Source organism: Lutra lutra, chromosome 14 (genome assembly GCF_902655055.1).
Source record: "Lutra lutra chromosome 14, mLutLut1.2, whole genome shotgun sequence".
Classification (NCBI taxonomy): domain Eukaryota; kingdom Metazoa; phylum Chordata; class Mammalia; order Carnivora; family Mustelidae; genus Lutra; species Lutra lutra.
In genome coordinates, this window is record NC_062291.1 from 63,216,142 (window position 1) to 63,242,435 (window position 26,294).

Below are 26,294 nucleotides of genomic sequence, written 5' to 3' on the forward strand. Positions count from 1 at the left end.
TCCTAAGCCCCTGACATGCATTATGTCATTTAATCCTTAAAACGATCCCATAAAGTAAGTACTGTTATCCTCGTCTTGCAGTGGGGAAAGTAAAGTGTAGGAAAGTGAAGTCACACAGCTCGCTCAAAGTCACATAGCTAATAAATGGCAGAACCAGTTTTCACATGCAGGTCTATATGGCCATATCATCTTCTAGATTTCTGGCAGAGGTGGTACTTGAACTAGAAAGGATTTAAAGAGGAGCAAGGGGTGTGTTAGGCACAGAAATATCTAAATTAAGCTGCTGAAACTGGAGTGGTTTATAACAAAGTCTTGAATCCCAAGAGAAGCTTCACAGAGTTGTGAAGATTAAATGTGATACACAGTACTTAACACAAGGCCTGGTGTGTGCAGGCACTCACAACATTAGATTTTCTTCTTTTCGTTTTATTTCATTATTGAGTCGAGAAAGATACTGATCACCCATTGGTGCAAAATTTTATAGTAGTGGAGTCAGGAAGTTAGAAACAAAGGAATTTCTCTGCCTTTAAGGAGATGACCTGAGGGATGAGAGATGGTTGGATCTCTCGATCTCAGTTAGTAGCTAATACACAGTAGTACCGAGGTGGTGAGTTGGCTCGGTCGTTCATTCTGTTATACAAGACGGCACGTGGTCTGGGAGGGAGCTGAGGTGGCATTGAAGGGACTGACCCAGGACGCTGTGGAGGTGCATGGGGACGGTGCTTGTGGATGCAGGCCCAGGAGGGAACGTATGGGAGGAAGTACTTTTGAAATAGGTGAATACTGCCCAGATTGTCATCCAGCAGGGAGCAGGGAAAGAAGAGATAGGTTCTTAAGGAAGGACCCTGGCCTTTGGGTTCAGAGGTTGCAGAGACCAGTCCGATGGCTTTCTTGATAACGGGTAACTTGATGACAACCAGTATTCTTCCCCTAGGTTTTGCTTTGTGATCCTGAAGCCAAGAAGCTGATGATGACGCTGAAGAAAACCCTAATTGAGTCCAAGCTGCCTGCCATTACCTGCTATGCCGATGCTAAGCCTGGTCTGCAGACGCATGGCTTCATCCTCAGGGTCAAGGACTATGGCTGCATCGTGAAGTTCTACAACGATGTGCAGGGACTGGTGCCCAAGCATGAGCTCAGTGCCGAGTATGTCCCTGACCCAGAGAGGGTCTTTTACGCTGGCCAGGTAACCCTTTCCTGGGACAGGCCCATATCCTTGGTGACCCCATGAACTCAGATTTGACGGAGTAGTGGGAGGACTACTTTTTAAGGGCTAAGGAAGGGGCATGTGGGGCAATGGGTTGGAGCCAGCTAGGTGGAGGAGATGTGGAACAGAACTGAGAGGAACCTTCAGGGGGTTTCAGCAGAAGCTGGCAAACTAAGTGACCTCAGCCCCACAACCTGGAAGAAATGAATTAGTCTTTACCTATAACAAACATGCTGGTGGCCCTCACATCAGAAATTGTTCTGAGGTCATTGTCACCACAAGATGGCAGTGCCATAAAACTAGTGAGTCTGGGTCTATCTAGGAAAAATAAGTTTTGAAAGCTTGGGGTTGTATCAAAAACTTATTCATGTTTTCCTCTCCCACGAAAGGTGGACGTGAGGGGGATTCTGTATCTCTTTCAGTACATTACTCTCCATTGCTTTCTGACCTGATCCCATGTCTACGTGCCTCTCCCTCTGCAGTGCTTGTGGAGGGCAGCTCTCTCCAGGGCCTGGCTGGCCTGCGGGGAAGAGTTAGCCAGGCAAGTGTGATTTCTCACTAGGTGGTGAAGGTTGTGGTGCTGAACTGTGAGCCATCCAAAGAGAGGATGCTTTTGTCCTTCAAGCTGTTGGGTGATCCCAAGAAGGAGCATCTGGGACACAGTCAGAAGAAAAGAAGAACTGTTAGCCTTGGACAGGTACCTGGACTTCTCCAGAGAAGCTACTTCAGTTGACAATGGCAGAAAGTGGGGTGCCACTGACACGTGGGGCACTGGGACCTGTGGAGGGAAAGATCAAGGTAGCTAGATAAGGTTCTAGGGCTAGACAGAATTGAGGGTCTTGAAAGAGGGTTCTTTTCTGTGTGTCAGAGCAAATGGAAGCTGTCCAGGAAAGGAAGGTGCCATTCTTGTATAGCTATTCAGCAGTGTCCTGTTGTCCTCTTTCCTCTCTGGTCTTTAGGACCAGCCTGTGATACTGCCTTTCCCCTGAGACTCAGTAGAGGGACTTGGGAGAGGAGTGATGCGAGCACTTAAATGGGTCTTGGTGTGTGTGTGGGTCCCTGGCGGGTCTTTGGGGGCAGTGGTGTGGGGTGTGGAAGAAAACTTCTCTGATCTTGACCTCTCAGTGATCCCTGGTGCTGGGACTTATCTCTGCCTGAGCCAGTTGTGGTTGCTGTCTGCTCAGGACAAGTACCATTTTTTGTCTTTCTTTTCCTGAGTAGTTGGTGGATGTGAAGGTTTTAGAGAAGACCAAAGACGGGCTGGAGGTGGCTGTCCTGCCCTACAACACCCCTGCTTTCCTCCCCACGCCTCATCTGTCGGACCACGTCGCCAATGGCCCTCTCTTGTATCACTGGCTTCAGACTGGTGACACTCTTCACAGAGTACTTTGTCTCAGCCAGAGCGAGGGACGTGTTGTATCCTTTACTGGCACCTGGTGAGCTGTGGGCCCTTGGGGGAAGACTCTGCTCCGAACTGGAAGCTCCATGGGAAAAAGTCAGTCATTTGACTTCAGAAATACCTCCATAAAATGAAACCAGTGACCAGACTGTACTTTCCCTGCCTTCCCCTGGTGGAAAGTAAGAGGATTGAAGTTCTACCAGTAGATGCTCGTCAGGACAGAGTGGGAGTCTAAGGTGTCGGACAGGGGGCAGTGTGGCCTGCCAGGTCCAGCGGGATATCTCCAGTAGCACATCTTGCCTTCTTATATACAGTGCTTGCCCCTTGAGCTGGAACAATTAATGAGGCAGCTGCTGTCGTCCTTCCCAATACCCGCCCCCCACCGCCGCCACCACCAGGCCCATGGGGCTCCCGAGTATTCCCTTTGGTCTTGGTATGTGTACTTCAAAGGAGAACACTGCCTCTTCCTCACAGAATGTAAAATGAAATCTCTGAAGGGTGAAGATTGAGGAGGTGGGATAGAGTCAGTTAGTGTGAAGATTGTGGAGGATCTTGTCATGGTTGGTTCAGCTGCCAAACCACAGAGATGAGCCTGTCTCTTTTTGGTCCTCTTTAGTAACCTGGAGACTAACAGAGAAAGGAAGAACACTGGTTCTTAAACTTGAGTGTGTATCAAAATCACCTGGAGGCCATGTATACACAGCTTGTGGGGCCCCACCCCAGAGTCTGTGATTCTGTAGGTCTGGGACAGTGCTTGGAAGCTTGCATTTCTTTTTTTTTTTTTTTTAAGATTTTTATTTATTTATTTGACAGAGAGAGCGAGAGAGAGAAGACAAGCACGGGTGGGAGAGAGAAGCAGGCTTCCTGCTGATTAGGGAGTCTGATGCAGGGCTCAGTCCCAGAACCCTGGGATTATTACCTGAGCTGAAGGCAGATGCTTAACAACTGAGCCCCCCAGGCACCCCAGGAGTTAGCATTTCTAACAGATTCCAGGTGATGCTAGTGCTGTTAGTCTGCATGTTTAGAGAATCACTGTAGCAGTAGAGCAGGTAGAATGGAAAAAGGAGATGGAGAGATGGTTATTTCTTCTGCGCTTTCTGGAATGTTCCTTGATGAAGTGCCATTAGCTCCTTTGTAGGAAGCCAGCTTTGGTCTCCACCGTGGAGGGTGGCCAGGATCCTAAAAGCTTCGCAGAAATCCATCCTGGGATGCTGCTCATCGGTTTTGTGAAGAGCATCAAGGACTATGGTGTGTTCGTCCAGTTCCCGTCAGGTCTCAGTGGACTGGCCCCCAAAGCTGTAAGTTTAGCTCCATGTACCAAGAGCCTTGGGGGAGAGATACTACAGTCATGGAACCTGAGAGTGGGAAGGTGCAGGATACCTTAATCCTTGTAAGATTTTTCAGGGGCAAGGCAGAAAGGCCACCTGGCTGAGGGGAATGGGGCTGAGATTCTTGCCCAGCCATGTGTCCTGGTGCAGGGCTGTGTCCTGGAGGGAGGGGCATCTTTACTTCATGGTACAGCGTTGGGTAGGTGGGCAGGAGCTGTGAAGACTAGTCTCCAGTGCCAGAATAGTGACTTACACTCTCAGCATGTATAGACATGGCCGTTAACTTTCCTGAGCCACTGAGTACTAGTTTTGCAACCTCTGGGGTTTTTGAGGCATCACGATACCAGAATACCTTGGAAGGATCCCCTCCACCACGGTGTCACTGAAGTCATGAACTTTTCAGATTGCAAAAAGTCTTAGTGACCCTATCGTTGAACCCCTGTGCCTGCTGACTAAACTGTGACCCAGAGTCGGAGGGAGTCTTAGTGAAGTCAGTGTAAGACGGTGGGAGAGCAGGTGGCCTGTAGTTTACCTATGGAGAGGAAGAAGTATGAATAAATACTTCTTCCTTTCCATAGGTTTATCCCCCTAATGTTTTCCCTAGATGGCTCTTATTTGTATCCCCTGCCAGAACAATTTGAGAGAAGAGGGGAAGCCTGCAGAAACATGCATAGCACAAGGCAGAGGGTTACCATCGTGTGTTAGACACGTGGCTTGCCAGTGATGTGTCTTCTTGGCTGGGTGCCCTCTAGAAGGCTGGCTTGGACAGCCAGGGCCTTGCATGGTTTTCTGGAGGGGGAGTAGAGCTGTGCTGAAGAGAGGGCTGAGGAATCTTCCTGGCCTCCATCTCTCCCCACTCCTTCCCCCACACATCCTTTCCTGGGGGCATGAAGTGAGTTGTCTTGATAGAGACTTCCTGTCTTTACTTTCTGCCTGCTCATTAGATCATGAGTGACAAGTTTGTGACTTCCACAAGTGACCACTTCGTTGAGGGGCAGACAGTGGTTGCGAAGGTGACCAACGTGGATGAGGAGAAGCAGCGCATGCTGCTGTCACTGCGGCTGTCGGACTGTGGTCTGGGCGACCTGGCCACCACCAGCCTCCTCCTCCTGAGCCAGTGCCTGGAAGAGCGGCAGGGTGTGCGCAGCCTCATGAGCAACCGAGGTGGGGGCATGTGGGCTGAGGGGGGTCGGGGGTGGGGAACATCTGTTTTATTTGAGAGAGAGGCAGAGAGAGCATATGAGTGGGAGGGACAGAAGGAGAGCGAATGAATGGCAAGCAGACTCCGTGCTCATCTTGATCCCACAACCCCGAGATCACTACCTGAGTAGAAATCGAGAGTCAGATGCTTAACCAACTGAGCCACCCAGGCGTTCCCCCCCCCCTTTTAATGGGAGTATAACTTGTATAAACTGCATACATCATTTAAGGTATAATTCAGTAAATGTTTATAAACAAACACCCTCATTTACTCCCCAGATTGAGATAAAGATCATTACCAGCATCCCAGAGGTTCCCCTTGTGTTCTCTCCCAGACCAAAGTCAGAACTTCCCCTAGCTCTGTGTCCTCAGGTTTGCATTTGTTGTGAATCTGTTCACGTCTTTACTGCTCACTTACTCAGCCTATACCTGGTGGATGAGAGAATGGAGCAGGGACCTGCTGGAAGACTCTGAGGGGTGGTTATGTTGATTTCTAAAGTTTCCAACCATCAGGGAGGATTGTTGGAATCCTGATGGGATTTGGGAATAAGAAGCTTGAGAGGATAGATTCCAAACTGAAGCAGTGAAAATTCAGAAAGCAAAGGAAAGTGTGTGTTTGTGGTATTTGTTGGCTACTTTCATGAGTGATGGCCAGGGAGGGTCAGCAAGAGGTGCAGGTCTCTCTCCCGGCAATCGGAGTGTTCACGGGCGTCGCATATTTCTACCAAAAGTGATCTACCTTCGCAATGCTCCAGGATTCTGCTCTCCTCCATGGGGCAGTGCATTGCCGGAGGAAGAGAACGGTGAGTATTATTTCCGCTTGTTAATCCTGTTTCCTTTGGGTCTCTCTGGCAGACTCTGTGTTGATCCAGACGTTGGCTGAGATGACACCCGGGATGGTCCTTGACCTAGAGGTGCAGGAGGTGTTGGAGGATGGCTCTGTGGTGTTCAGTGAGGGCCCCGTGCCTGGCCTGGTTCTGAGGGCCAGCAGATACCATCGGGCAGGTGAGCACTGCTGTCTCACCCCTAGTGGTTCATGGGGGAAATTCTTCGTCCATTCTTCCCTCTCTTGGGTACAGAATTCCCAAATGCATAATGTAGAGGAGCTAATTCAGTAGAAAATGTTGGCATCCCTGTCTTGTGTCTATGTAAATCAAGACACCTGACAGCGTGCCAAAGAAGGTCTAAGTGTGAATCCTTTTGTTATAATTGGGTAAATCTAGATTTTTATATAGCAGTTTGCATAAATTAAGGCACACCTGAATTTGAAGTATGGGAGCTACACTTTTGGTTTTCCTTACCCATATCATCCCAGGATGGATGACCCCTTTTCTTTTTTGTCCCCAAGCGCTTGCAGGGCTCTTGGAGAGACGCTTCCTTCCCTACTCCAGGAGGGTGATCACACTGTGTTTGCTTCTACCCTGCAGGGCAGGAGGTGGAACCTGGGCAGAAGAAGAAAGTTGTCATCTTAAATGTTGATATGTTGAAATTGGAGGTACATGTTTCCCTTTGCCACGATTTGGTGAACAGAAGAGCTAAAAAGGTAAGCTGGCGATGACTTCCATTCCTGAGGTTTCAAAGGCATCACCCACCTCTTCAGCCCCACACACTTTGCTCAGGGGTTTCAGTGCAAATGCCTGTGGATGAGGTGATCGTCTGCCTGGGTTGGTGGGGGTCATTCCCATACCTCTTCTCTGGTCTTGGTGGGGTTAGTAATAGTACCGACTTGCACTCTGGTGCCCATGATAAATAATGTGGTCCCTGGCTTAGGGCCGGGTGGATAGTGTAAATGAGTGCAGCGGGCACGGCCAGCCACAGAGGGGCAGAGACGATTCCGTCCCATCTGCTTGTTGCCACGTGGGAACATCAGCATGTGCTGTTGCCGAGTCTGATTTTTAAGACGAGGCAGAATTTGACTTTTATTTGAAATAAATGTGGGAAATGTTGGAAACTGTTATTTTAAGACCTATAACCCAAACAGAATAGGTCTATGCATAGTTCTGACGTCCAGGCTGCTCATCCACATTCTGTCCCGTACACTTCTGTGTGAGAGAAGAAGGGGTTCAGGGGGTGTCTCAGCACATGTGTTCTTTTTCTCTGGATGATGTATCTATTTGGTCCTCATCTCAGGTGCGTATTAAGAGGGCACCTGGTAAGCGGCCCAACTCTTGATCCCAGCTCGGGTCTCCATCTCAGGGCTGTGAGTTTAAGCCTCACATGAGGCTCCACTTAAATAAACAAATGAATGAATGAATGAATGAATGAGTAAAGTACTTATTAAGCATCTAACTGTGTAGGGTAGGTGGAGAGAATTACATCGGTATAATTCCTCATGTCTGGCTGCCTATAATTTTAAGACATGGGGAGACAAAGAGAAATAGAAACAGTGTTGACCCCTCACTGAGTTTTCTACCAGATCCATATCCCATATCTCCAAGTGAAGCTGGTGAGCTCATACATAAGGGTGTGAGGGTTGGACTCTGAGGAAAGGGTGGGCTAAACGCCTCGCACACAACGAGCTCTCAGTAGTGACTGCTGAGTGGTTGAAAGGGTGCATAAACCACGGGGACGCTGCAGAACTACAAGAGTTGGGGACACAGTGTCTTTGACCATTAGGGGACACCCGGCTCTGCTAAGAATCACCCCAGTAACTTTTAAAATTCTGATTTCACTAGTTCTAGGATAGGACCTAGGAATCTGAATTCAAAACAAAAGCTAAGTTCCAGGGATTCTGATGCGGTGCTTTTGAGTTTAGTCAGGTCACCTCAGTAACAGGAGAGGAAGCCAGGTGGAGGGAGTGAAGGCTAGTTCGTTACAACTCATCCTAACCCTGGGTTCCCTGGACTCAGGGGGCTTCCACAGCCCTGGCCTGCCCAGTGGGTGATGACTGAGCACTTGTGCCTTGTAAGAAGTGGGGATGGTGGGTTTTCTGTGTTTTCCAGCTGAAGAAAGGCAGCGAGTACCAGGCGGTTGTGCAGCACTTGGAGGAGTCCTTTGCTGTCGCCTCCTTGGTCGAGACTGGCCACCTGGCAGCTTTCTCCTTGACCTCTCACCTCAATGACACCTTCCGCTTTGACTCAGAGAAGTTGCAGGTGGGACAGGGTGTCTCCCTAACCCTCAAGACCACAGAACCAGGAGTGACCGGTTTTCTTTTGGCTGTTGAGGGGCCAGCTGCTAAGAGGACTGTGAGACAGACCCGGAAGGACTCTGAGACCGTCGATGAGGACGAGGAAGCAGATCCAGCTCTGGTTGTGGGGACTGTAAAGAAGCACACCCTGTCCATTGGGGACATGGTCACAGGCACTGTCAAGTCCGTCAAGCCCACCCATGTGGTTGTGACACTGGAAGACGGCATTATTGGTTGCATTCACGCCTCCCACATTCTAGATGATGTTCCAGTGGGCACATCTCCTACTGCCAAGCTGAAAGTTGGGAAGACAGTCACTGCCCGAGTGATTGGTGGGCGAGACATGAAGACATTCAAGTACGGAGGCTTTGGGAGATGGGCTGGTTTGGAGGGGACATTGTTGTAATTGTGGGAGAAGGAATGGGCACTGAGGCAAGCTCGAAAAAGTTGTGCACGAATCAGATTTTCTTCTAGTTAGCAGAAGTGTTCACCAAAAGAATCCTTTTGTCTCTTTTCCTTTGGAAAAATAATGGCATATGGTGCAGTGGTTAAGTGGTTAAGGGCATTAGTTTAAAGTGAGAGAGACCTGGGTTCGCATTCCAGGTTTACCACTTAAAATTGTGTGACCATGACTTAAGTAGTTACTTCACTTGAGTTTTATTTTCCTAATTGGTAAAATGGGAGTATGGGCAGTTAGCACCTTTCGTGCAGAGGTTGAGAGAACATCTGGTACCCAGTGTGCCTAGCAGGTTGCCTGATGCAGTTACTGCTCAGTATACATTAAAGGTTGTTATAGTCCATTCTCCACTATATACTGTAGTCATCCTCCTTTTCTTTAAATCTACTTGCAATATTATTATTGTACCAGGAATCTTGGCTGTACTAAGAAAAGCAAAATAATTCTTAGTCTATAATTTGCATATTAATTTCAGTAACCGTACTCTCTAGATCTCCATTTCCTTACTTTCAGAGTAAGAGTTGGAGAATGTAGTCCATAAGGAAAATTCTACTCAGGGTTTAATAATACAACATTAAAGAGCAGATGAGTCAGCTGCCCAGCATTTGCTGCTGAGAGTGAGAGAGGAAGCCCTCAGGCCTGACACGTCACCAGTGGGCAGGCTGCCAGCAGAGCAGGGGGGCTTTTAAGCTGGGTTTCCTGGGAGTAGAGAGAAAGTCTGATCTCCAGATTATGGTGGTACAGAGAATAAGAGAAATGATTTGACCTTATTTCTTTCTCCAGGTTTCTCCCAATAAGTCATCCCAGATTTATTCGAACCATTCCAGAGCTGAGTGTCCGGCCAAGGTGAGGGGAACCCCAGTAGCATGGTCTCATGGAAAGAGTGGGGGACTTTGGAGTCAGGAGCCTGAGTTCCTGCCAAGATTCTGCCAGCATTGTGACTTATTTTGCCTCTGTCTGTCTAGGTTGTCTTATTTCTCTGATAAGGATATTAGTTAGGCTCTGATAGGGCTAGGTAGAGGGATTATAAGAAACTTAATGTAAAAGCTATATTTAGGGTTTAAAAGTCTGGTTGCAGTTCTGTTTGTCAGCATGTAACAAACAGCATGCACATTTTTGGTCTCAGTTCAATTTTTTGGAACTCAGTAATTCCAAAAATAAACAACATGTAGCCAAGAATACCCATTCTTTGAGTGTAGAGACTACTGCTCAGTGACTGGAATTTTAGGTCACGTTCTAGTGGATTTCAGAGAGGGGTGTTCAGTGGGGGATTCTGTGTGGAGGAAAAACCAGTTCCATTTAATGTTGGATCCAGTTTGTCTGGGATCTTTTTTTTTTTTTTTTCATTTTTCTTATTTAGTGTAATACTCTTTAGGTCCTTCCATGTTGTCACAAATGGCAAGATCTCATTCCTTTTTTACGGCTGAACTTCAGAGTAAGCTCTTTAGTTGCAGAATAGTGAGATTTGGTGGATGCACACCCTCCTATTTGTTTACTATGTGGGTTCCTTGGTTTTGTCGATTTTGATCCTGATCCCCTCCAATCTTTGTCATGAAAACAGACCTTTGTTGTGAGTCCACCAGATCTTCACCTGAGGTGTGATGCCTTATTTAATTAAGAGTTGGGGTCGAGTAGTTTCTTCAGGCTAAGGGGAGATACGTCCAGGTAACAAGGGTTGGTTCTTCTGAGTCCTCCCTTCTTGGCTTGCAGATGGTTATCTTCTTTGAGTGTCTTCATGTGGTATTCTCTTTGTGTATATCTGTGTCCCAGTCTCTTCCCTCATTTTGCTTTTTTGTTTTATTGTGGTTAAAACACAAAACATAAAATTACCCTCTTAACAGTTTTTAAGTTTGCATCACAGTGTTATTGACTGTGTGCACATTATTGTAGAACAGATCCCCAGAACCTTTTCATCTTGCATGGCTGAAACTCTATACCCATAGAACAACTCTCCATTTCTTATTACCCCTCGCCTCCAGCAGCTGCCATTCTAACTTCTGTTTCTTGCATTTGCTTACTTTAGATAACTCATGTAAGTGGATCGTGGTCAGTCCTTCTGGCTGGCTAGCTTCACTCAGCACAACATTCTGAAGGTTCATCCACATAGTAGCATGTAGCAGAATTTTCCTTCTTTTTAAAGGCTGAGTAATCAAGGCACCAGGCTGGCTCAATTGTTAAGTGTCTGCCTTCGGCTCGGGTCATGGTCCCATGGGATCGAGCCCCACATTGAGGCTCTGAGGAAAGCCTGCTTCTCCCTCTCCCACTCCCCTTGCTTGTATATATATATATACACAGACACACACACACACACACACACACACACACACGCATGTATGTCTACAAAATTATTTTGTGTGGTTTCAAACTTCACATAAATGGCATGCTGTACTTAATATTTTGCAACTTGTTTTTTTCACTTAAAATTTTGTTTTTGAGATCTGCTTTTGTGTTTGTAGTTAAAATAGTAATTCATCTTATGAATGTGCCCAACCGATGGAGGATGTTTAAGGTGGTTTCCAGTTTTTCTCTATTATAAATAATGCCACAGGGAACATCTTTGAACTTGTTCCACTGTGTGTCTGTGCAAGGATTTCTGTAAGGTGGAATTTTCTGAGTTATAAGATATATGCATTTTAACTTTACTAGTATATGAATGTTTCTGTTTTTCTATATTCACCAGTGATTGCTATTATATGTGATAGTTTATTAGCATTACTTGTACTATTTTCTTGTTTGGTTTTGTTTTAGAAATTACTTGGTAAGCTGGATGAGGAGTTCGGTGATTTTTTTTTTTTTTTTTTTTGAAGTGCTTTGTGGACTGATAACCACATCCCCTTTTTTGCTTTACTGAGCAGAAAGGCAGTAATAATTTCAAGGTAGCATAGGGGACAGAGCCCTGGATTTTTGAATCAGAGCCCTGACTTCAACTCCTGGTTTAATAGCATAAAATGAGTTTAATAATATCTACCCTGCCTCATGCACACATAAGATTGTTGTCACATTCATTGAGAGATTATTTGGGAAAGTTCTGCAAACTGTAAAGCAATAGGTAAATAGTATTACAAAAGAAGTAGTAAAACAATGTTGTTTCCTAAATTTTTAAAGATTGTAGGCTACGTACTTTATAGCTTGTTCATACCTAGGTGAATGAAGTGGAGGAGATAGCTGTCATGCAGATATTATGACCATTCCCCTTGGAGGGGAGAAATGGGCATGTGGGTGGTGTGCATGAACATGGAGGGTACAGTCAATCCATGACGACGTTGGGGAGATGGTTTTAAGATAGAAGCTGTATCCAGAGGTTGGCATACTCTTTCCATTGCTTTTCTGCCAACAGTGAGCTGGAGAAGGATGGCTGTACTGCTCTCAACACTCACTCTGTTAGCCCCTTGGAGAAGGTTAAACAGTACCAGGCTGGGCAGACTTTGATTTGTTTCTTGAAGAAGGTGAGTAGTGCACACTCTGCAGCATGATGCTGTCCTTTTTTCAGAAGAAAAAAGGGAGAAGCTAGAGACAACAGCCATTAGCACTTAACATTTGCTTCTGTTTGCTACCATGTTGGTTTGTAGGAGACCAGAAGCCTAACTGAGGAGCTAAAATTATGGCTTATGAAACACTTAACAAGCAACTCACAGTTGAACATGTTTGTAGATTAATGATATGAAAGGGAAAGAAAAAATAGAGAGCAAGAGTTAAAGTAAATGTGCTGTTGGAGTCTAGATTTTTGTCTTTTATAAAGTTCAGGTACAATGCAGAATACTATGTACCTGGGTGCCAGATTATGTGTTCTAGCCCCAAGTGGAACAGGTGTTCATGAAAGGGAGAAAGGGAAGTGATCAGTGAAAGCTTTACCAGTTGGACTATATCAGAGAGAAAGTTGGATTGGGCTTGACATTGACAGATACTTCCTCTTCACTCTTGCCAGATTGTTATACCATAAGCATCTGGCTGAGCATGTCACTGATGCCCTTTATTTACCTCTTGTGCTTTGGTGGGTTTCATAAACCCCTGGTGTCTTAGAGTGGTATTTAAAGCTTTTCATAATCTGACCTCATACACCTTGTGTACCAATCAGCCTGAAAACCTCCTCTTTCCCTTCTTGTCTTTATTTCTGTACTCAGAGTACCCTCTGTTCATTCCTATAACCCTTTAAGGCCCAGCACAGATATCCCCCCCACCCCCCCGCTCCATATTCCTAGTTCTCCTATGTATTCCCGTAGCACAGTGTGTTTCTACTGCTCTGGTTATTTGCACACTTGTTTGACTTACTCTTTGTAGACTGTAATCTTGAAGGTAGGGTTTGGCTGTTATTTATCACTATGATGCCACGTACATAGTGGCTGCTTGATAAGTGGTTTGTTGAATTCACTTTGAAAACTGGGGCTGCGTGTTTAGGGCAGGGCACTGTAAAGAGGGAAGAATCAAAATCTAAATTGATTTAGAAATCAGATGTTGAGCGTTGGAGAGAGGTGATTAAACCATCACTCAGCAGAGCTGATCTTGGAGGAGTCTGCAGAGTTCAGTGGGATTGTTCCTGCTGCTTGAGGACACTTCTGAGATCATTTTTGCCTCCTGATCAGTTGAGGCACCAAGAGGGATGCATGGTCGGCTAGCCTAGCAGAGGCTCTGAGCCAGACTCTTTTTTTTTTTTTTTTTTTAAAGATTTTATTTATTTATTTGACAGAGAGAAATCACAAGTAGGCAGAGAGGCAGGCAGAGAGAGAGGAGGAAGCAGGCTCCCTGCTGAGCAGAAAGCCCGATGTGGGGCTCGAACCCAGGACCTGGGATCATGACCTGAGCCGAAGGCAGCGGCTTAACCCACTGAGCCACCCAGGCGCCCCTCTGAGCCAGACTCTTGAGTGAAGTCTGTAAGAAGTGGAGATTGGGCAGGGGCAGTGGGATATAGGGGGTGGATTCCTGTCCCTTGGGAAAAATGTAGGATTAGGACCCCTTCAGCCGTGCAGTTTTTAGGAGAGTCTTCTATTTTGATGAAGGGAAAAGAAAACGCTTGTATCCATCCCATTCCGTCTCTCCTCCTATGTTTTTCTCCAGTACAACGTGGTTAAGAAATGGCTCGAGGTGGAGATTGCTCCAGACATCCGGGGCAGGATTCCCTTGTTGCTCACCTCTCTCAGCTTCAAGGTCAGTGAGCTTGAGATGCCTGGAGAGGAAATCCAGGCTCCTAAGCTGGCCATGTCTGGTGTGTGCAGTGGGTACAAGAAACCATGTACTTATCCAGGGATTGGTTTGGGACATACTTGGTACAGAGACTTAAATGCTAGTTTTGGGTAAATGACAGACCTTTTCTCCAAACATTAAAGGAATTTTCTTGTCCTTCCAGGTTCTAAAACATCCAGATAAGAAGTTCCGGATTGGGCAGGCCCTGAAGGCTACTGTGGTTGGCCCAGATTCTTCCAAGGCTTTCTTGTGTCTCTCGCTTATAGGTGTGGTGAAAAATGATGCCTGGTCAGAGAAGGGAGAGGGTAGAAAGGACTGGGAAAGAGTCATCAGGTAGTGCCCAGGTTCAAGGATGCCTCTGGTATTGGAGTCCTCAGAAAGCCTACTGGGGCCTGTGTCTTCTGGGAACACTTTCTTTGGGGGCTTTGTTCTCTGGCCTGTGTCAGTCTACTACTGTCCGAGTCACCTCTTCTGACTTGGTTCGTTTTCTCAAGTCTCTCAGAAGGGATTGTCCACCACAAGGCCCTGAGATTTCCCAACTACATGGCATGGTAATGTGGGTGTTTATGATCGTTTTGGTCCACTCTGCCTAGACATCCCCAAGTCTGGGCAGCCTCTGACTTCCCCAGCCCGTGCTTGGCCAGTGTTCCAGCTTCTTTCTTCATTTGCCCTTCCCTGAGTCAGGTTTATTCTCCTACCGTTCTCCTACCTACCAGGTCCTCACAAGCTTGAGAAGGGGGAAGTGGCCATGGGCCGAGTGGTGAAGGTGACTCCCAAGGAGGGGCTGACTGTCTCCTTCCCCTTTGGGAAGATCGGAAGAGTCAGTGTATTTCACTTGAGTGACTCCTACTCAGAGACGCCCCTGGAAGACTTCGTCCCCCAGAAGGTTGTCAGGTAGGCCTAGTTTGTTCAGTTTTTTCCTCTTCAGCTCTATGTGGGAATGTAGATTTCTTTTTTTAAAAAAAATATGGATGTGTGGGACGCCTGAGTGGCTCAGTCGGTTGGACGACTGCCTTCGGCTCAGGTCATGATCCCGGGGTCCCGGGATCGAGTCCCACATCGGGCTCCCAGCTCCATGGGGAGTCTGCTTCTCCCTCTGACCTTCTCCTCGATCATGCTCTCTCTCACTGTCTCTCCCTCAAATAAATAAATAAAATCTTAAAAAAAAAAAAATATGGATGTGATAGCTGATTTTGTACCAGAAGAAAATTGTAATAAAAAAGGAAAAGTTCTGTTGCCACTCGCTTTCTCTACCACTTTTCATCATTATATACCTTGGTTTGTGTCTTTCAAGACTTTTACACACATGGAGGTATACTTTTTTTAAATGTAATAATAGAATTCCATTTTATATATTCTACAGCTTGCTTTTTTTCTCATAGTAGTTTATCGTGGACTTTTTCTTTTCCTGTGCTAGTATATCTAAATCTACCTTGTTTGTTTGTTTTTTTTTTTAAGATTTTATTTATTTATTTGACAGAGACACTGAGAGAGGGAACACAAGCAGGGGGAGTGAGAGAGGGAGAAGCAGACTCCCCACTGAGCAGGGAGCCCAATGCAGGGCTCGATCCCAGGACCCTGGGATCATGACCTGAGTCGAAAGCAGACGCTTAACAACTGAGTCACCCAGGCACCCCTCTACCTTGTTCTTTTACCTTATTTTTAACATTTTTGTTGGTGTTCCATTATTTTTTTTATCATTATCTAAAACCTCTGTTGATGGACGATAATAATGAAGTGAATATCTTTGTGCATGTGTTTCGACACAAGTGGAAATGTATCATGAAATATATTCCCAGAACTAAAATTGATGGGCCAAAAGGCATTACACATTTTGCCAAAGTGCTCTCCAAAAAGACTGCTGATTTATGTTCCTGCCATAAATTGACTGTTTCTCATACCCCTGCCAACAGTGGGTATTCTTAATTTTAATCTAAGCTATTAAATAGGCAAAAATTGATCTCTCATTTTATTTTTATTTATTTTTTTTTTAAAGATTTTATTTATTTATTTGACAGAGAGAAATCACAAGTAGGCAGAGAGGCAGGCAGAGAGAGAGGAGGAAGCAGGCTCCCTGCTGAGCAGAAAGCCCGATGTGGGGCTCGAACCCAGGACCTGGGATCATGACCTGAGCCGAAGGCAGCGGCTTAACCCACTGAGCCACCCAGGCGCCCCATTTTCCCACTTTTTTGGCGGTTTACATTTGTTCTGTGCTTTGCTTGTCTTGTTCTTTGCTTTTGTTTGCTCATTTTTCTATGGGACCATTCATCTTTTTAATAAAAAAAAAAAATTGATCTGTACATGATTTCTGCAAAAGGAGACCTTTTGCAGTTGGGGTGTTTTATGAACTATATTATGTGCACTAAAATGAGCCTGGTTTGGAGTTTTGTTTTTGTTTTTGATTTTTTAAGATTATTTATCTTAGAGAGCATGAGTGAGGGAAGGAGCAAAGAGGGGGAGAGAAGCAGTCTCCCTGCTGAATATGGAGCCTGACATCACAACCTGAGCCAAAACCAAAAGTCAGATGCTCAACAGACTGAGCCACCCAGGTGCCCCTGGTTCAGAGTTTTAAAGTCATTATCCAGGGTGAATAAATCAGCATTGAAGAGGCAGGCTTCAGCATGATACTGTACAGACTTCTGAGCATCCAGGTTGGCTGACAGTAGAGTGAGAAGCCTTGAGGAGAGAGGGAGGAAAGTTGTAATGTTCTTTCCCACTTTAAGTATCCCAGCCGCCAGCACCTGCCTCATAAACCCTCCACCACTTACCAGAGCTGAACAGCACAGAGATATTCAGGGCCTGGGTGAAGAAAAGGAACACATCTGAGAAATCCAGGATTATCTTTGCTTTGTCTCTTTGAGGCTTAAAAATGTGGTTGTGGGGTACCTGGGTGGCTCAGATAAGCGACTGCCTTTGGGTCGGGTCATGATCCTGGGGTCCCGGGATTGAGTCTCGCATCAGGCTCCCTGCTTGGTGGGGAGTCTGCTTCTCCCTATGACTCCACCCCCCGCCATGCTTGCTCGCTTGCTTGCTTGCTCGCTCGCTCTCTCATTTCTGTCTCAAATAAATAGATAAAAATCTTTTTAAAAATGTGGTTGTGGCTTTTAGCAAAATTTTTATTTTTTAAAGAATTTATTTACTTGACAGAGTGAAACAGAGTGTGTGTGCTCACAAGCAGGGGGAGTGGTAGTGAGAGGGAGAAACAGGCTCTCTACTGAGCAGGGAGCCCAATGCGGGGGGGCTCAATCCTAGGACCTTGGGATCACAACCTGAGCTGAAGGCAGATACTTAACTGACTGAGCCACCCACGTGCCCTAAAATATTTACTTTAAATATATTTTATTGTAGCCAAATCTGTGAGTTCTATTCAATTATGCTGTCTAATGTGGATAATAAACTAATTGCCTAAAGGTAGATGATCCCTAAGGCCCTTCCTGCTTTAGGGGCTAGGAGGCAGGAAAAATTTTTGACTATTGTCATGGGAAAAATTTGGACTATTGCTGAATTTCTTTCCACTGCTTTGATTCAATACTTTGAAATTGTGACTTTGCATTGCCAAGTGCTGTTTTCGGAGAAAAAAGTTAGGAAACCTAACCAAAGAGTAAACCTTGCTTCCCCTCCTTGGAAGCCTCCCCTGCTCAGGCCTCAATGATCTGTTTCCTCTGATCTGCTGCCACGAGCCTGCTCTAGGACCTAGGTCATCCCCTGGTTACAGTTCCCAGTGGTTAGTGGCTAAGACTGCACACCGCTGGAATCCAACATCAGGCTGGTGTCACCTCCTCTGAGTACCGATGTGGTTCTGTGTGTCTTCCCAAGGGATCCATGCCTCCTTCATTTTCTTCTCCCAGCACCTTTCTTGGGTAAGAAGATTAGGTAGTGAGAGGCTAGTAAACTGAGGCCCAGAGAGGTGACTTGTCCAGAGTCCCTCAACACATTCTCAGCAGAATGAAGAAAAGAGCCCAGGTGTCCTGTCCTCTCACTCTGGCCTGTTGGTCAGCCTTGTAGAGAGGAAGCTCCAGTGTTCTGCTGTCTCCTGGGATGCTGAAAAGTCAGCATCTCGTTTTCCGGTTCTCATTCCAGGTGTTACGTCCTGGCTACTACAGGCCACGTACTGACTCTGTCACTGCGATCGTCCAGGTGAGTGTCTGTGGTGGGGAAGAGAAGGGCATGGAAGAGAGGCTAGGCTGCATAGACCTGATACAGAACTTGGGGCTTCCCCCCTTTCTTCTCTGCTCGTGCACTTTCTACCTGGCCCTGTCTGTCCAGAAAAGCTGCGGGCATTCACATTGCTAGAAGAACCTGTCAGCGCAGACTCTTATTGCCCAGGGCAAGGTTCGGACATCTGAATGTGATGTTCAAGGTGGCCATGCAGTGACCCCAGTGTGGGGAGATGGTCCAACCCCTGGGCTCCATAGTTCATGGCATGTGTCATGGAGTGATTGGCCTGAAGTCAGCCTGTTCCGTGGTTAGAAATGGATGTTTTTGAGGCCAAGTCCTGACAGGAATTCAGGAGAGAGTAGGGCTGGGCTCTGAAGGTATAAGCCTATGGATGGGTCCAGAGTTGTATTCTTATATGTAGAGTTTATCGCAAAGGAGTCGGGGGTAAGAGTGGGGAAAGGAGGGTTGGGGTACGTGTACGTAAGCCTTTTATTCCTTTAGGACAAACCCGAAGACGAAGAGCAAAATAACTGATCCTGAGATCAACTCCATCCAGGACATTCAGGAAGGGCAGCTCCTGAGGGGCTATGTGAAGTCTGTCCAGCCGCATGGCGTGCTCTTCCGGTGAGTGAGGTGGCGCTTGGTGGGCCTGACGTGAGCGCCATCCCCCACCCCCTGGGCCTGTTCTGGTCCTTAGTCTGTGGCATTCCTTGGTCACTTTCTCTGAAGAAGATAGAAAGGAAAAGGGAGGCTGAGTTCTCATCAATTTATTAAAATTCTGAGATGTTTTTAGACTTTAAAAAAAGTTTTGAATATTTTTATTGGTGTTTCGGACAAAGAGCATGGCATATTCAATTTCAATTTTAAATATATTTGGATTTTCTTTGATTTAGTATTTGATCGTGATTGGTAAATGTTCTGTGAAATTATGTAGCATTCACAGCCGGCAGGGAGCACGCCCTTTTCTGCCACAGCTTCGTCATTTTCATCTTCTCCAGCCATTGAGATTCATGCGTTCTGGTGTTCTGGTGTGGGGTGGGAGACTCCCTTCAGTCCCACCTTCATTATGCCTGATAACTGTTGCTAGTTTACAAAGCTCTCTGTATCCTTTTGAGTGCCAGGAACTTCTGTCTGTCCTAAATCCTTGTCACAACTTGGGTCCCTGGGAAAGTGGAGGCACTAGGCTAGGCTGGGATTCTGTTGCTGTATTTATGACCACAGGACCCTTGTCTCTCTCTTATCAGCCTTGGCCCCTCTGTTGTGGGTTTGGCCCGATATCCGTATGTCTCCCAGTACAGTCCATCTGAGAAAGCCCTTTACAACAAACACCTCCCGGAAGGGAAGCTGCTCACAGCCAAGGTCCTGAGGTAGGTGTCTCCCCTGCCGCACCCTGCCCTGTACCCCCTCGTTTCCCTGGGAGCCCTGGGAGGAGATTCAGAGGTAAACTAGACAAAACGGCTTGGGGGGGGGGGTGCAGCGTTCGGATGAACACAGCCCCGTTGTTTGGAGCCTTCTACCTCAGCCCTAGTCTTGGCTCCTGAAAGCTGATGCGGAGACTTTTCTGTGCATAGGCAGTTGTTGCTGGGGACAGAGTAAGGGAACATCGCAGCTGCCCCCTGTATTTCACTGTTCAGCCTGGTAAAATGTGCAGATCCTTCTGAAGAGAACTGAACGGATTCCAAGGCAAGGGGTGCCGGGCCCAGCAAACTGGGCTGCTCAAGAGAGGGAGGCCTGGGCTCCTTGCTGTGTTTGTTGTCGTCATTGTCCTCCCTCCCTCCCTGTTGTAGCCTGAACCGCGGGAAGAACTTGGTAGAGCTGTCGTTCCTCCCTGATGACACTGGGAAGCCGGACGTGTTTCCTGCCTCCCTAGGACTGCCACTTCTAAAACAAGAGGAGAGGGAAAGGGAGGCGGCAGAGAAAGAGCACAAAGGAGAAGAAGAGAAGAAGAAGAATCAGAAAAGGATAAGGAAGAGGAACCAGGAGGGGCCAGAGGAGGCACAACTGCCCGGCCAGGAGAAGAGTGAGGCCCAGAAACCGCAGGCAGAGAAGCGGGGCAGGCGGCGGCGCCGGGAGTCTGCAGGCGAGCAGGTGCGTCCCTCAGGGAGTGCGGCCTCGGGGAAGGGACTGTGTTTCACAGCCAGCTGGCCGGCCAAGTAGCCTTCTCTTGGACTGAGAGCCATGTGAGTTCGGAGCCGGGCCCTGGGGGGTGCTAGGAGGGGCAGGGGGAGGGCATGGCCCTGGGCTGCCTGCGGGTTCTCTGGGGCAGGAGGGCAGCTCGCCATCTCTCCCCCACCCCTCCCCCGCCCCGTTGACCTCAGGAAAGAGTGAACAAGAAGCAGAAGAAAGTTGCTCCGTCAGAGGAGGATGACAGCGGTGTTGAAGTGTACTATCGGGAGGGAGAAGAGGAGATGGAAGAGATGAGTGTGCTCCCCAAGGTGAGGGACAGCGCTGAGTGGGGGTGGACAGGCTGTGCTGGGGAGGGAGGTCCTTGGTCCCTTGCCTGAGAGGTGGGCAGTCTTGGGCTCGTCCTCTTCTCTCCCATGGCCTAAGGCAGGGCTGCTAGGTCTTCACTTAGTCATTAGCATTCTGAGGACAGAGACCCTGCTTTACCCAAGGAGTGGGCTGCATAAAATAAGTTCTCATCAGTGTTTGTTGAGTAGAGTGGAATTAAATCATTGTGGTAGGCAAATAAAGGCTTAACCTCTTTGAGCCTGTATCTCCCTCTGAAAGATGAGGACGGTACCATTTGGACAGAGGCCTGATTGTGGAAGTGCTGCCCAGACGTTAGGTACTCATATCCCTACACCCCTGGAACGCCTGTCACATCTCTATCCCAGCTCTGCTATCACGTTATACGCATATGGTACTTCATACAAGAACGTACATAGGAATACACATATGTATGGGATTTTTAAATTTGTCTTTACATACGTATGTTTTATAAGCTTGTTTCCTAAATGAATTTATTTACAAGGAAATCTTTTACATCACTACTATGTAATTCTCCAGAGGAGTGGGCCTGGCGTAGCCTGGCCCTGGGAGGAGAGGAAGGTCTCTGTGCGTGGTGGGGGCCCTGGCTCCTCAGGGGGAACAGGGTGCAGCCCGAGCTGAGTGCTTTCCCCACACACCTCTGTGATCCTTCAGGAGAAGCTGACCAGGCCAGCAGAAGCGCCCCGGCTCCAGCTGTCCTCTGGTTTCGTTTGGGACGTGGGACTAGACTCTCTGACCCCGGCATTACCACCTCGAGGAGACAGCTCAGACAGCGAGGAGGACGACGAGCCGCAGCAGGCCACGGTGGCGTATTTTGCAGGGCTTTGTCCTTTAGCAGGGAGCCCTGGGGGCCAGTCTCCTTTGCTCTGTCCAGGCCTGAGTGTCCTTCTGACGGGGCAGGGCAGTCTCAGGTCTGTGAGCAATCCTAGGGCTCACGGACCGCCCTGCCAGCTCTGGCTTCCAGCACAGACTGCCTTAGTGGCCTGGGGAGCAGGTTACTCACGAGTTTTTGTGCCTTCCGTAGCAGAAGAAGAGTAAGAAGGAAAGGCTGTTGGAGAAGCAGAAGGCAGAGAAAGAGCTGTCCCGCATCGAGGAGGCGCTCATGGATCCTGGGCGACAGCCAGAGTCAGCAGATGATTTTGACCGCCTCCTGCTGAGCTCCCCCAACAGCTCCATCCTGTGGCTACAGTACATGGCCTTCCACCTGCAGGCCACGGAAATCGAGAAGGCCCGGGCCGTGGCTGAGAGGGCTCTCAAGACCATTTCCTTCAGGTCTTGGCTTGGCCCCCTGCTTGCGTAGGGGGTGGCTCTTGACAGGGAGGTGTCTCCCCGGCTGCAGGCCTTGTCGCCTGCGGACCGTTTCCTCCTCAGGAGGCCGACAGCAGTTTGGGTGGCTGCCATCAGCACCTGTGGGTTTTCAGGCTTCGACTCCTAGTGAAACAGATCTGCTCGTTTATATTTTATAGTCCTCTTCACTGAGGTAGTGAAGGGTGACACTTACAGGAGTCCCTGTGCTTAGATAAGGTGCCCAACTTGGAACAGAAGTAGAACAGGGACAACGACTGCGCATAGGTGGGTGCAGACACTCAGTGGCCACGTGCCAGGCACAGGGTAGACTGAGTTTCCTGACAGCTAAGAGGAGGGTCGGCGAGCCTTTGCTTTGTTCTCTTAGTTTGGAGACAGAACCAGACCAGAGATTCTCTTCCTTTCTGGCCAAACCTTGAGCCAGGTTAAAATTCCGTGGGCTTCCTTTTTCGGAATGGAGGCAGACACCAGGGGAAGCCCAGCAGTCAGGGCCGGGCGTTTCTGCTTCCGTGAGAGCTACAGCGGGGGCCATGGGCTGACTTGAGGGCGGGAGCTGAGGGTGTGGATGGAGCCTGCGAAGGAAGAAGTAGTTCCAGGCAGCATCCCTGGGTGGTAGTGCAGGCTTCCTCGGGAGGAGGTGATGGAGCTCATGTGCGAACTCTCCCTCCAGAGAGGAGCAGGAGAAGCTGAACGTGTGGGTGGCGCTGCTGAATCTAGAAAACATGTACGGCTCTCAGGAGTCACTGACCAAGGTCTTCGAGCGGGCCGTGCAGTACAACGAGCCTCTCAAGGTCTTTCTCCATCTGGCTGACATCTACGCCAAGTCAGAGAAATTCCAGGTAGGAGTCTGGGCCAGGCAGCCCACTGTCAGGCGGTCCTCGGCGACTCGGAAACTAATTCCTGGGAAGTCCAGGGAGTCTTCCACACAGGCTTGCTCTGTGACCTCTGGGCCCCAACTTGTTCATCTTCCAAGTGCAAGGAGTCCTTTCCTCCCGTGTCTGCTTTAGGAAGGCAGGGCAAAGATGAGGGAAGTAAAGGGGACAGTGGACCCCTGTCGTGTATCTCATGGACATACAGCCACAAGGCAGCAGCTCAGCCACATGTCCCTTTTCTGTCTCTCCTCTTCTCCCTTGGCATTCTCATGTTCTTCTACTCTTAGGACCTCCATACAGCACAGGATTAGTAGGGGGACTCCCTACCCTGTTAGGCCCTTTCTGTGCTCTCCCCATCTCTGGGAACCTGCCCGCTTTCCTCAGGGTCTAGAGTTGCGCCTACAGAGTGACCAGAGTCTGAGGCCATGTCTAGCCTCTTATGAGCATAGCTGTCTGTCATTTGTTATTCTCCCTGTCTCTGTTGTTGCCCCCTCTGTCCTATCACACTTCAAATCACAGGAAGCTGGTGAACTCTACAACCGGATGCTGAAGCGGTTCAGGCAGGAGAAAGCTGTCTGGATCAAATATGGCGCCTTTCTTCTGCGGAGGGGCCAGGCTGGGGCCAGTCATCGTGTGATGCAGCGAGCTCTCGAGTGTCTGCCCATTAAAGAGCGTGAGTGCTCATCCCTAGCCTCCAGCCCCATTCCTGGTCACATTATGCTCTGTGATATCTGGGCGTAGGGATTGGAGGTTTTCCTCATCTGAGGGTGGTGTGGTATTAGGAAAGCCTGGTGGAGGGCATGGATCTCACTGTTGATTATATGCTCATGAACATCACATGTGTTGCATTTCAAATGCTAAACTTTTAGAGATGGAGGAACAAAAAATAATCAGTGCTGATTTTGTTGCCCCTGCTCCATCTCCTTTCTGAGCCCAGAGAGTGGGGTGTCTGCATTGGGAGTCCTACATCAGTGCCCATTTGTGTATTTGGCCCCAAACTTTCCCGGTGTTCACTTGTCATCACCTAGGTCTTGGAACCTATGAATAGGGAGTCGGGAGTCCGACTGTCCGTGCAGCACGTTATGCTGTGGGGAGGGGACTCTGCTTTGTGTGTCTGAGCTGTCTCTCCCTGCAGATGTGGATGTGATTGCCAAGTTTGCCCAGCTGGAGTTCCAGCTGGGGGATGCGGAACGGGCCAAAGCCATTTTTGAGAACACACTGAGCACCTACCCGAAGCGCACTGACGTCTGGTCGGTTTACATCGACATGACCATTAAGCATGGCAGCCAGAAGGAAGTCCGGTGAGAGGCAAAGACAGGCCAGGGCTGAATTAACTGTGAAAGGTTGGGGATGTGGGCCAAGTGTATGAGTTTTACCCCCTGGAATCTTCCAGTATTCCCAGTTCTCTCACTGACTGGAAGACTAGCTTTGACATGACATACCAGGTCCTGTGGTACTCATTTTCCAACTTGTTTTGCTGCCTCAGGAGCCAGCCTCTGGTCTGTGTCTGGAGTCTTGGGTGGGCAGTAGGCTGGCCCTGGTGTGGGGGTCAGAAGACTTGGGTTTCCCACATAATTCATTGAGCCTGGCTCTTGTGGAAGAGAATGGTCGCAGGCTTGCTGTTGTCACCTGCATCCCCAAAGGGGCAGAGAGGGTTAGAGACAGGTGGACTGAGGTCCAGAAAGAACTAGTGCCTCGCCCAAGCCCATCAGTGAGTTTGAAGCAGAGCTCTTCTCACAGATCCCTACCTTGTGTATATCCCCATCCCAGCAGCTTTGTCCTGACTCACTGTGTGACTTCAGGCCAGTAAGTCCTTTTAACACCCGTGAGTGTCTGTCTGATCTGGAAAGTGAGGGTGGTAGTCTCTCTCCGCATGGACACCTTAGGAGTTAAGATGGTAGTAAATGTAAAGGTAGGAGTGAGGGTGTTGGGGAACAGGGGGCCTGGCTGCAGACCCACAGGGCAAGTAGACGAAAACTAGTCAGCGGTCAAGTGGCCGGGGGCGGGAGGCAAATGCTGCCTTGCTCTTCTCCACAGGGACATCTTTGAACGGGTCATTCATCTCAGCCTGGCCCCCAAGCGAATGAAGTTCTTCTTCAAGCGCTACCTGGACTATGAGAAACAACATGGCACTGAGAAGGATGTGCAGGCAGTAAAGGCGAAGGCCCTGGAATACGTGGAAGCTAAGAGCTCCGTGTTGGAGGACTAGTGGCCAAGCTGGCCTCGGATGACCACGTCAGCAGTGAGCCAGCCCGGCCGAGTCTCGGGCCCCTCGGCTGCCGGAAAACTGTGTTGCCTGAGGACTCTTATTTAAGTGTTGCTTTTTCTGCAGCAACTTTATGGTAATCCTGTCAGGATGAAAAGCAATTTGAGCTTTCCTATAATTCCTTTTTGCATGTTTTATTTTAGTACTGCTTTATTTCATCCCCCCCCCCCTTTTATAGAACAAGAGAGAGAAAGCACATACGAGGGGGAAGGGGCAGAGGGAGAGAGAGAATCTCAAGCAGACTCACCGCTGAGCGTGGAGCCCAACATGGGGCTCGATCTCACAGCCCCGAGATCATGAGCTGAAATCAAGAGTCGGACGCTTAACTGACTGAGCTATCCAGGTGCCCATTTTCCCTTTTTCTGAGGTTGCTATAAACAGCAGGCTCTTGGACTCCTAAAAGAGCGAAGACTCTCTCCCTCTTGGGGGTTTCCTGGGGAGGAGGAATGGAGGGGCTGACTCCTGACGATCTTGTGGTCAGGATCCCTCTTTGGCCCTGGCAGCCTCTTGGTCCAGCCAGAGGGAGTCAGCAGAGCCCAGGGAGCGGGCCTTCTCCCCTAGATCTTGGAGTCTCCTAGCATTCCCTCAACCTGAGCTCAGCTAGTTCTTGTGCCCTTTTGTGGAGTACGTGAGGCTGGGACAGGAGGACAAAGGCAGACCCCTTTGGGGAGAAGGACCATTGGGGAGCCGGGCCATTTGAGAGGAAAGCCAAAGGTATTAGCTTAAATTACCTGGTGGTGTTTCCTCCCAGGCTCACCAGGCCCCGATTATCTAAGGTCTCCAAGGTGGGTGTCTCATTTGTTGAAATGGGGACAAAAAGTCCTACTCTGAAGAGTTGTTCTGTGGATGGAGTGAGAATGTATGTTTGTGTGCTGCCACGGGGCCTGCGGGTAGGAGGCTTGGTTAGGGTATAGACTGCCATGCTGTGTGAGCTGGGAAGAACTGCACGGTTTCTCCTTGTGGCTCCTCTGGGAAGAGGTTGCTGGGTGGAGGGCATTGATTGGCTTGATGGTTTTCCTTGAGACTGGAGGGAATGGGGACAGGATGGGTCCACTACACCCATACCTCCCTGTGACCCTTGTAAACTTCCTAGAAAGATGGACTCTGTCTCCTTTGATCGTAATAATCCTGTATGTTTCAGAATTCTTGGACACCAGCGCAGACCCTGTAGTTGTTGAAGCCAGTTCCTGTTCAGCTTGGTCTTAAGGGGGTTAAATGTTTTCTTTGGCAGAGAGCTTTATGTGCCCTGAGAGTGGGAGAGCTTTTCCATGGGAAGTGACTGGGTCGAATGCTGGGAAGCAGGACAG

The 26,294-nt window shown here is 48.5% G+C and overlaps 1 protein-coding gene across 2 annotated transcripts in view; it reads left to right on the plus strand.

The window, feature by feature from the left end:
* Positions 1–25,105, plus strand: part of PDCD11 (programmed cell death 11) — a 42,338-nt gene extending 17,233 nt beyond the window's left edge. The window contains exons 13-36 of one of the 2 annotated variants that reach the window (XM_047701336.1): positions 935–1,186; positions 1,770–1,904; positions 2,429–2,623; positions 3,734–3,904; positions 4,879–5,098; positions 5,990–6,139; positions 6,562–6,677; positions 8,077–8,618; positions 9,502–9,564; positions 12,056–12,164; positions 13,771–13,860; positions 14,060–14,162; positions 14,613–14,790; positions 17,977–18,033; positions 18,556–18,678; positions 19,299–19,421; positions 19,842–20,142; positions 20,373–20,489; positions 21,199–21,348; positions 21,569–21,816; positions 22,520–22,688; positions 23,241–23,394; positions 23,857–24,022; positions 24,759–25,105. In XM_047701336.1, coding sequence (XP_047557292.1) covers positions 935–1,186; positions 1,770–1,904; positions 2,429–2,623; positions 3,734–3,904; positions 4,879–5,098; positions 5,990–6,139; positions 6,562–6,677; positions 8,077–8,618; positions 9,502–9,564; positions 12,056–12,164; positions 13,771–13,860; positions 14,060–14,162; positions 14,613–14,790; positions 17,977–18,033; positions 18,556–18,678; positions 19,299–19,421; positions 19,842–20,142; positions 20,373–20,489; positions 21,199–21,348; positions 21,569–21,816; positions 22,520–22,688; positions 23,241–23,394; positions 23,857–24,022; positions 24,759–24,930 — 4,104 coding nt within the window. In that variant the 3' untranslated portion in view covers positions 24,931–25,105. The remainder of the gene's footprint in view (positions 1–934; positions 1,187–1,769; positions 1,905–2,428; positions 2,624–3,733; positions 3,905–4,878; positions 5,099–5,989; positions 6,140–6,561; positions 6,678–8,076; positions 8,619–9,501; positions 9,565–12,055; positions 12,165–13,770; positions 13,861–14,059; positions 14,163–14,612; positions 14,791–17,976; positions 18,034–18,555; positions 18,679–19,298; positions 19,422–19,841; positions 20,143–20,372; positions 20,490–21,198; positions 21,349–21,568; positions 21,817–22,519; positions 22,689–23,240; positions 23,395–23,856; positions 24,023–24,758) is intronic. The other variant, XM_047701337.1, reaches the window with a different exon arrangement.
* The last annotated feature ends 1,189 nt before the right edge of the window (positions 25,106–26,294 follow it).